Raw genomic sequence first — 10,790 nt, 5'->3', positions numbered from 1 at the left:
GCCCCCTGCTGTGGCCCCGCCCCCCTCTCAAACCCTCAACAACAACAGCCAAAACATCACCGAGACCAACAGCAAAAGCACAGGTACTTCTCGCACCACATCAGCACTTAAGTAGCAGGAAACAGCCATAAAACGGCTATAAATCAGCCTTAAAACAACACATTTCTTATCTGTCGACAGCTAGTGGCAGTGTTTAGAAAGTGCCTTAGAATAAAGTTGTGGTCATATTTGCTGTTGTTCGTCAAATTTTCTTGCCCGAAATCCAGTCGTTTCATTAGGAATTCGGGAATTTCGTGTCAGGGCGAAAGATTTCCCCAAGCAGGGTTCAGGTTGGTCACGCAAATTTGCCACGTTGACCATCAGCAATCTGCCTGGTTTGAAAGTGACTTTTTTGTTAGCTGTCCTTAATACATCACAAAGGACAATGGACCTTTTTTTGTCTAAGAAATTTAGCAAAAGTTTTAGCACAAGTCTGCTTTCAGCAACCACTTTTATTCCCATCGAGCAAGTGATATCTCATGGATCGCTCGTTTAAACCAGTGGTATACAAATGGCCAATATAATGTACATGAATATGTAATACAACTACCAATTGCTGGAACTGGAACAGGTTGGCAAAGCAAGCATAATTGATGCTGATATATAGTTACACATTCAACTCATTAAACTCAGCTGTGTATGCCACCTTTTACAATCACTTGATTTGTTTTCCTAAATTCTGCCAACTTTAGGTTATATTTCTAATGTTAAATCCATGCGGATTCAGGTTCAGGCATACTAAAATATTCCTATATATTTGAATCATTTTCTAGTTTCAATCTAGAGTGGACCATCCATCAGCTACCACAGTTGTGTTCCTCAGTAAAACATTCAGGATTTGGATTTAAACATTTTAAACTCTTAAAGGGTTGTAATTCGAAAGTTGGTGTCTGACTTTTTATCCCTCCAGGGACAGAGCCAGGTGTTCGGACAGTGGAGATCACACGGGTAAGACCATTTACCTCCCTACACCTCTGTATGTGCTCAGTGGTTTGGCTATCATGCTCAATAGTTACAGTTTTACTGCACCCTTGTCTCGCTCTCTTAGGGTCCCACTGATGCTTTGGGTGTGAGTATAGCGGGTGGTAAGGGCAGTCCGCTGGGCGACATCCCCATTTTCATCGCCATGATCCAGGCCAACGGCGTGGCTGCCAGGACACATCGCCTCAAAGTACAGCATCCTTGCCTTTACCATTCCTTTCTATTGCTCATTTTCCACTTTCTCCTGTGTAAATCAGGCAGAGAGTTATTGATTAAGCATCATACAGTGGTTTGGGTGTGAAGGGCACTGCTGGGGATTGGGTTTGTATCAGTGTGAATGAATTTCAAGCAATTTTTCCTTTAATTTACCTCTCTTAGGTAGGTGACAGGATTGTGAGCATCAACTCTCAGTCTCTGGATGGCTTGACTCATGGGGATGTCGTAAATATGCTGAAGAATGCGTACGGCACCATCGTCCTCCAGGTACACGTTCAACTCAATAACACTCTTTGTTCATTAAATTGGCCTGCTTTCGGATGTTTACTATTTGCAGCGGCATAGTTCATGATGTAGACCACTCAAACAAATCAACCAATTTCTGGCTAAAGGCTTGTTTACACCAAGGACGTTGACTATAATGATAACGATAAACATATAGTTTTAAAAATCTTTCTACTATATCAACCAAAACGATAGCGGTTCAAAGAAACAGTATTGTTGGAATCATTTTCAGAGCAATTTTTGTACGTTGGTGTGAATTCTAATATAGTTACCGTTAAAGTTATCTTTATAGTTATCGTTCTTGATGTGAACGGGCCTTAAGTACCTTTGGGCAAAAACATACTTTCGCAAGTATGCAAACATGACTGTTCTGACAAAAGCATGGTCCATTGTTTGTACATAAAGTGCATTCTTGCGTTATTGTTGCGTAACTTATTTTAATTAACTCGCTCAGCAAGATTTTCTTCAAATTATTGCTCTGACATGACAGCAATTGTCCTTACTGTAAAAGCTTACTGTAGCTACAATGCCCCCTTGTGTTATGTTGTGAATTCTTCGCAACAGAGCGATTTGTGAAACCTAGCTTTATTAGCTAGAAGTGTTTGCGTTTACGTGCTGGCATAGAGTACATTGCTTCTTCTTCTTCTGCTAAACAGTTTTGGATGTACTAGTTTAACGAAGTGGCAAGGCTGCGAAGCATGCAACCTACAATTCAAATTAGCTACAGCGTTCTCGCTCGCTGGTTAGCTAATGAGGGAACTCACATTAGGTAATGTGATTTGAAGACACTATATTTGTTAACAGGATCACGCCAGACAGTCCGTGGGTTGAACTTGAACTTTAAAGAAGCTGCTGGCGCTGAACAGACCCTCCGACTCGTCTGGTGTGGTGCGCGAAACCCCCCACATTTATTCCGAATGTTTTAGGAGTCGTTTGGTGGGTTTCTTCTTAATCCCAAGAAATTTCACGTAACCCACTGCAAGCTTGGTATAGCACCCTAAGTTTGAATGTGGAGTTTGTATATGTTAGCATTTATTGGTAGATATCAGAAACGAAGGTCACCATATTAAGTATACCATGGTACTTTTTTTGTAAGTGGTGTATCGTGGTGTTTTTGCATGTAACTGCGGTTTCAATGATGTTTGTATACATGCGTGTATTGTGTGCTGTTATTGCTATGCAGAGCCGGCGTGTGTGTATATGTTCTGAATGGTTATCAGTGTGTGTTAGCGGAGTCGGTGTATTGAAGGACAGTGTGCTGTGTGTATATGTGTGAGTGCGTGTTTGTTTGGACTCATGGTGGTGTGTGTGCGAGTGGTTGTTGCTGTGTCACTGGGCTGTTATCAGCTGTGTGCAGCTGTGCGGCAGTTGCACGCGGGTTGCCAGATAATCCCAGTCCTTTATGCAAATGTTCCGTTATCTGCGTGGTTCCAGGAGGAATGCACAGGGCTTTTAAACAGGGGAGCCCAGCCTGCAAAGCCCTGATTACAGCAGTTCAGAGAGCAATTATTGTTTAGCTCTCTCTCTCTCTCTCTCTCTCTCTCATTCATTCCCTCTTCACTTGTTTGAGAGAGCTTACTTTCTCTCTCTCTCTCTCTCATTAATTCCCTCTTCACTTGTTTGAGAGAGCTTACTTTCTCTCTCTCTCTCTCTCATTAATTCCCTCTTCACTTGTTTGAGAGAGCTTACTTTCTCTCTCTCTCTCTCACTCTCTGGCTGCTATATGTTTAATTGGACATATGTAATGCCCTGTGCTATTACTCATGTCACAGAAATCAGATAAATTGATATTGTTTTGTCATTCTGCCTGTGATAATGTGCTTTTTTTTGTTGTTGTTGAGAAATTTAGTTGTTCCACCCTACTGAAGTATATATCTCTCACCAACTCCCACTTTGTCTCTAGTTTTCTCTCTTTTACTTTTTCTTTTGCAAACACAAGTAACTAACTATAACCATTGCTCATTTTTGTTTTTATAACTATTGCTCATTTTTATGTTTGTTTTTTATTACTAAAAAATTACTGCATAGCAATGTGCTATAAAACACCCAGAACCCCCTAGCAACCATCTAATAGCATAGCAACATTCTGAAAACCACTTCAACACTTGAACTGCATAGCAACACCTTAGCAGTGTAGTAAATACTGCTTTAAACACTCAGAAAGTGCATCGCATCACATTGCAATGCCTTGGCAACCACTCAGAACACCCTAGCAACAGACTAGTAGCCACAATGTAATTTTCTATAAACCACTCCAAACCACCAACTGCATAGCAACACCCAAAACACCACCTGGCAACTGCATCGCAACAGCCTGGTCATTAAATAAAAGTCTTGTTTAATAAATGGGTTTTATCAGTCATTTATTGGCAATTAATGTTACACCCTAGCAACCACCAATTTTCTTTCTCTCTTTCTTTTTCTTTCTTTCTTTCTTTTTTCTCATTCTCTTTTAACACTTTTTTTCTTTTTCTGTTTCTCTTTTCTTTTTTTCAGCCTCTTTCTTTTTTCTTTCTCTTTTATTAGTGTTCCTCTTTCTTTTATTTATTTATATTTCTTTTTTCTCACTCTTTTTTCCTTTTTTGTTGGCTTCTTTCTTTTTTCTCACTTTTTCTTTTATCACTCTCTTCTTTTTATTTTTTTATTGGCCTCTTTCTTTCTTCCTGTTCTTTCTTTTTTAACACTCTTCTTTTTTTTCTTTTTCTTTATTTCTATTTCTTTATTTTCTTTTTTCAGCCTCTTTCTTTTTATCAGTGTTCCTCTATTTATATTTCTTTTTTCTCACTTTCTTTTCTCACTCTTTTTTATCAGCCTCTTTCTTTCTTTCTTTCTTTCAGTAGGTGTAGGCGAAGATAGCGAGTGTGATGACTTGGAAGTGTTTCACTGTTGTTGTTTACTCATTCATTAATTAGCTTTTGTTTATTGTTGTGTATTTTACTTTTAATTGCCTTGCCGTTAATTAAATATGCAAATTAATATGCCTCTGCCCTCATAGCCAGCCCTGAGTTTAATGGAAGAGGAAAGTTTAAATGAAACATGACAGAAAAGGGCATTTTTGATTCTGGTGAGGGAGACAGAGTTTTGATGAACAGCGGCTGAGCGATCGGTCGCTAACAGTCACCAAGAAGAACATTAAAGGATTGTAAGGATGCATTTCAGTGCCACACACACACACAACATAGAGAGCAGTTTCCTGTTATCTACAGGCAGACAGTCATTTGTGAAAACACACACATGTCTAAATGGAAGGAAACACACTTTCAAGACTGAGTCATTTATTTGCTTTAAATGTTTGACAGTGTCCATCTGTGATTGACAGGTGGTTGCCGACACCAACATCAGTGCCATAGCCAGTCAGGTGGAGAGTCTGTCCAGTAGCTCCACCCCAAGCACCAATCCAGAGGTCCGGCCGGTGGAACCAGAGTGAGTGACATCACCGTGGCAACAAGACTGTTTGAGTGTCCTGTTTGACCTTAAACATTCCGTTACAGTAGCCTCAGGTGATCATGTGATTTTGTTCTGTGTGTGTGTGTGTGTGTGTGTGATACTGACAGGACGCCCAAGCCAAAGACCATCACTCTGGAGAAGGGCTCAGAGGGGCTGGGCTTCAGCATCGTGGGCGGCTTTGGGAGTCCACATGGAGATCTTCCTATCTACGTCAAAACCGTGTTCAGCAAGGTAATTCCTGTAGGATCACATTTGCAGATTAAATTGAACTAAACACACTTGGGCTGCAATTACACTGGCACAAAAATCAGATTTTTTGCTCACAGATTGGAATTTGTTGCACACGTGTAAACACAAATCCACACAAGATCCGATTTTTTCGCATCCGATCTGAGCCACTTCCAAATGTGGATTTTAATCGGATACATATATGATATCTGGACATCCGACCTACGTCTAAACACACATATCCGAATCTACACAGAACTCCCAATGCGAGGGCGACATGTTTGCCCATAAAGATAAATAAATAATTTCTTTCTTTCTTTCTTTCTGTCATGTCTCACTCCTATTTTCCTGGGGGATTTTATTGCTTTATTTCTTTCTCTCATCAGTCTTTTTCTTTCTCAAACACTCTTTTTCATTTCAATTAAGTTTTTCTTTTTTCAAGGATTGTCTTAAATTTGCTGAATAGAATGTTTGAATATTTGTATTGTTTTTTCGTTCAATTTTGAATATATACATGTACATGTAAATGTATTTATTTTTGTTTATTGTAGCAATAAATATAATGTTTATAATGTGTGGAATATTGTAATTTATAATATTATTTTTATATTGATTAAACAGTTACTCTCTCTATAGATAGATAGGTAGTGTTTTTATTGCTAACTAAAACTATTAAAAACAATTTTTGTCAATTGAAAAAAACTGAAATAAAACAATATAAATATTACATTAAAAACAAATGAAAATTATAAAATGTTTCATTGTCAACTAACTGAAATAATGTTTAAGTTGAATTACTAAATTTGCTAAAACTGAGGTAAATATGTATCGCTATAAATATAAATAATAAAAAACTAATAACGCATAACCAAATTACTAAAACTTAAATTAAAATGAAAACTTATAGAAATATATATATATAAAGGCTGTTTTAAAATAATATTAAATAAAATAACAGTAAATAGCACAAAAATAACACTGATATGTAGTAATTAATATTACTTTTTTTATAACAGGCTGTTAAAATCAAAACATTTCAGACACTTACTTATTTTTGCTTAAATGTTCAGAACCCTGCATATACATACATATGTACAATATGAAAAGGTGGATGTGTAAAACAGATAAGAAATGTATATTCCTACAGCATGTTGCTATGTGCAGACTGTACTCTGTTCATGCTCTGGCCACCAGGTGGCATCATAGAGCTCTGTTTCACAGGAACATAACCAGCAATAACTCTTGTCAAACACTTCATATTCACACATGATTTGTGTTTATGTGATATGATTCTTCTGATGACTCTTCCAACCCCACTGGCAGTCCATGAATGTCCTTCACGAACATATTGTTCGAAGAAAACATATTTGAAAATATGAAAGTAATATATCATTTAAATATTATTTATATATAATCATATTTATATGTAATAATTCAGAATATTCAATATTATGTATATACATATAATTTAAATACTATATAAGGATATTTCTCAAATGTGTTACATTTAATGGTCTGCATTATGGTCAATTGGTCACATTTAATTCTGTGAATTAATAAATAATATTGTCCTCTTCTTACCTACAGGGGGCAGCGGCGGTGGACGGGCGTCTGAAACGCGGTGACCAGCTGCTATCGGTTAATGAAGAGAGTCTGGAGGGCGTCACACACGAGCAGGCTGTGGCCATACTGAAGAAGCAGCGGGGAAGCGTCACGCTGTCAGTCCTCTCCTAACAAACACACTAAGGACTACATCCACTGAAAAACACACACTTTGCATCAGCAGCGGCCATTATTCGGCCACCTTACTTCCTGATATGGAGACCATTTGCACTCGATCGTTTAAACTCCGCCATCTTGCTGTTTGTGCACCTGGTATCGAAATCAATCCGAAAAATACTCATAAAGGGAAATTACTGTATCGTCTTTGTCTTAGTCACAGACATGTAGCCTCTCCACTGGTGACAGTGAGCAGGTGAATATTAGAGAAGGTTATTTTGATGAAATGAGTGCTGGTAACTCAAGACCAGGAGGAAAAATTAAAGTAGCGGATGCACAACACACACTAACACACGCAATTTGTTTGTAATTATCTTTTCAGTCCACATACAATAACTTATAATGTGGTTATAATGTATAATGTGGTAATCTTGATCTTTTAATTTAAAACAATATGTACATGACCTACTGACAAACCAACCCTATTTACAAGAAATCAGATTAATTGTATGTAGTAGATGAATTCATGGATGAGCATTAATACGGGATGACAGACGTGCCTTGGAATGGGCAGATCAGATTGTAATGGGATGTTTTGTTTAGCTAGTATTAAGATATAAGGATCATTTAAATCAGGTTCTTTACATTGCAGGGTAGCTTTGTGATTATTTCAAGAAATAGTTCATTAAAAGATGAAAAAAAAACATCCCTGATGTTGCTCCAAACCTGTGTGTTACTCTTTCTTCTGTGGAGCTTAAAATTAGATATTTTGCAAAATGTTCACGCTGCTCTCTTCCATACAATCAAAGTGGATGGGGACTGGAGTTTTTGTGATTCAGAAATGCCAACAATATCCATAAAATATCACTAAATTGTTCATATGACTCATGCACTACATTTTATGAAGTTGTACAATAGTTTGGTGTGACGAATGAACTGAAATTGATGTCGATTTTCACTTCAGAATTTCGGAATTTCAGACAATTCTTCACACAAAGCTACTAATGTTACTCATTTTTCATGTAAAATTTTATGTGGAACATAGAATTGGATGTTTTGCTGAATATTCACACTACTCTTTTTCCATAAAATAAAAATGAATGGAGACTGGCATTTTAGAAATTCAGAAATGACTTCATAACAATAAAAGTATTACAAGTTGTTCATATGAATTGTGTACGATAGTTTTGCATGAGGAATGAATTTAAGTGTTTTGTCTTCCCTGAAATAAAAATTTCAGACAATTTTTCATACAAAGCTATTATTGTAAGTCGTTTTCACTTTAAAATCTTTCTCCGAAATTAAAATTTCATACAATTCTTTTCACAGAGCTATTATTTTCCTTCAAGAGTCTTAAAAAGTTCCAGTCCCCATTCACTTTCTTTGTATGCAAAAGAGCAGCCTTAGCATTATGTTCTTAGCAAAATATCTCCTTTTAGGTTCCGCAGACGAAAGTAAGTCATATGGGTTTGGAATGACATATGATGACAATTTAAATTTTTGGGAGAAATATTCCACTCTATTATGTTTCTATGGTGTATTGAGAAATGCATAAATGCATAACATATTTTTTTTTTTTACATTTTTGTAATTCCATTTGTAATTAATTTGCACACGTCTATCATTTAATTGTAAATATGTAATTTATTTCCTTTTTTAGGGTGTTTTTGCATCGCTTTTGTCTTTATGAAAATGTCTCGCACATCCTAGTTTTACACGGTGTGTGTCTGTGTGTCACAATATGAGGATATCCTGTGTCAGTCTCTCTCCTAGAGGAAGTGTAGCAGGCTCTTCAGAGACTATCAGGGCTCTCCAGGTTGTAGACAGCGTGTGGAAGCCTCGTCCAGACCGTCTCTTCCACTAGGATTTCGTAAGCACATCCTCATATGATGCCTCTTGAATTTTTGTGCCATGTGGACAGTGTGTTCTGAACTGTCCAGCACTACGTCCCTTTAAAAAGATTGCCTGTATCTCCTATGCCTGTCTTCCCCTTTCTCCTTAAAGAAATGCAACGCCCCAATCTGCTACCTTCAGCTAGATCTTTACATTTGGGCTGTGAACCACAAAAACCGGCTTGAATCATGTCGAATCTTCAAATCGCCCTCAGATGACTCGAGTAGTAACAGCTTTTTATCAGACATTTTTCTGTCAGTGTAAAGTCCAAAGAAACCATTTAGTTAAATTCATACATTAGATACAGATCTAAGCCTGAAATAAAGCTGATTTATTAACATTTGCAAAACAAACAAGTGGTCATTATGGTCTTTGACTTTATTTTGGACAAGTATAGAATTTATCTAAAGTGTCAAAAAATAAAGTTATTTTCATTTTAAGCGTTTTTTTTACATTTTTAATGATTTTATTTTAAGCTTTATTTTAAGGTTTTAAAGCACAAGAAACATTCACAACACCTATTTCTGCACTTTTTGACATGCACTACCATTTAAATTATTAGTGACCGTAAGATATTTTTTAAAGAAAATTATTTTGTTCAGCAAGGATGCATTACATTTAATCGAAAGTGTAAGACATAATGTTGCGAAAGATTCATATTTCAAATAAATGCTGTTCTTTTGAACTTCAGTCATCAGAAATATTTCCACAAAAATATTAAGCAGCACAGCTGTTTTCAACATTAAAAATAAATGTTTCTTGGACAACAAATCAGAAAGATCAAGTGACAGTAATGGCTGCTGAAAATTTAGCTTTGAATCACAGGGGAAAAATACATTTAAAATATATATTAAAATAGAGAACAATTATTTTAAATTATAATAAAATTTCACCATATTAGTTGTTTTCACTATATTTGATCAAATAAATGCAGCCTTTGCGAGCGTAAAAGACTCAAAAACATAAAATCCTATATGATCCAAGACTTGAATGGTAGAGGATATTATTTTATGAATATTATTATTAATTATTATTCAAAGAGGTTTGCACAACAAAAATCAGTGAGATACTGAATGTCTGATATTACACTAACATGTTCACAAATTGTTAGGACAACGTCCTCTAGAATTAACTAGTCGATTAAAAAAAACTGCAAAAATCACTGCTAACCTTTGGTACAAGATGTCAGCTATTAAAATGATAACTTATTACAATAAAAAGTAAGGTTAACATGGCGTGCTGACTCAGCTGATTGTGGACGTTTCCTTGAGATTACATCTCAGTCACTTTTTCATCGGTTTGGTGAACTTGATCGTGTTCTCATATGCTTTAGGGTCTTCGCTGCTCCTGAAAAACAATTGTCTCAACTCCAGAGATTAATACATACATTTTAATGGGAATATTCACTCTTTTTCATTCCTTTTAATCATTGACATTTAAATTTTAACCTTTTAAACTTTTAATCTGAGAATAATTTCAAGAACATCATGTTAAACAAAGCATCAGATGAGGCGTTTATTCAGACTGAACATGGTTTCAGGCCGTCAATATTTCTCATGCAGTTTCATTAATGATAGTGTATCTTTTTACAGGCTTGGATCACTCTAAGTTTTATAACGGCTGTATTATTGAGGTATTATTACCTGACTACGTCAAGACTGGTTTCACGGTTGATCCATTAGTCATGGCGTATTCAGTGGGCACTGCTTCTGGTTTGCTTTAGTCAACAAAGACAGATTCAAATGTTTACACAGACCAGCTTTCGGAAACTAGTTGCTAATTAAAATAAGTGTATTACATGAACTATAAAGACAGATAAACATGGTTTGTGAGACTTTATAGTAACCTACATTTAGACATGTAGGCTCCCAGCAAGCAATAGCCGTAATTTCAACGTCTCGGTTAAGTATAGACCCGATATAGTCCGGCTATGTGTAACCCACTTCTAGCCCAAATAACCTTGAATTTGGTTTCATGTCGTT

The 10,790-nt window shown here is 36.4% G+C and overlaps 1 protein-coding gene across 1 annotated transcript in view; it reads left to right on the top strand.

Moving 5' to 3' along the window:
- LOC107715056 (inaD-like protein) overlaps nt 1-7,664 on the top strand; it is a 108,412-nt gene extending 100,748 nt beyond the window's left edge. Inside the window, exons 42-48 of the mRNA XM_016521099.1 lie at nt 25-83; nt 950-987; nt 1,088-1,210; nt 1,399-1,503; nt 4,841-4,944; nt 5,076-5,199; nt 6,784-7,664. Coding sequence (XP_016376585.1) covers nt 25-83; nt 950-987; nt 1,088-1,210; nt 1,399-1,503; nt 4,841-4,944; nt 5,076-5,199; nt 6,784-6,930 — 700 coding nt within the window. The 3' untranslated portion in view covers nt 6,931-7,664. The remainder of the gene's footprint in view (nt 1-24; nt 84-949; nt 988-1,087; nt 1,211-1,398; nt 1,504-4,840; nt 4,945-5,075; nt 5,200-6,783) is intronic.
- Nucleotides 7,665-10,790: the final 3,126 nt, after the last annotated feature.

The sequence above is a fragment of the Sinocyclocheilus rhinocerous genome, unplaced genomic scaffold (genome assembly GCF_001515625.1).
Source record: "Sinocyclocheilus rhinocerous isolate Xijiao unplaced genomic scaffold, SAMN03320098_v1.1 scaffold509, whole genome shotgun sequence".
Classification (NCBI taxonomy): domain Eukaryota; kingdom Metazoa; phylum Chordata; class Actinopteri; order Cypriniformes; family Cyprinidae; genus Sinocyclocheilus; species Sinocyclocheilus rhinocerous.
Note: the sequence above shows the minus strand (reverse complement) of the source record. Positions and strands in the feature narration are given on the sequence as shown.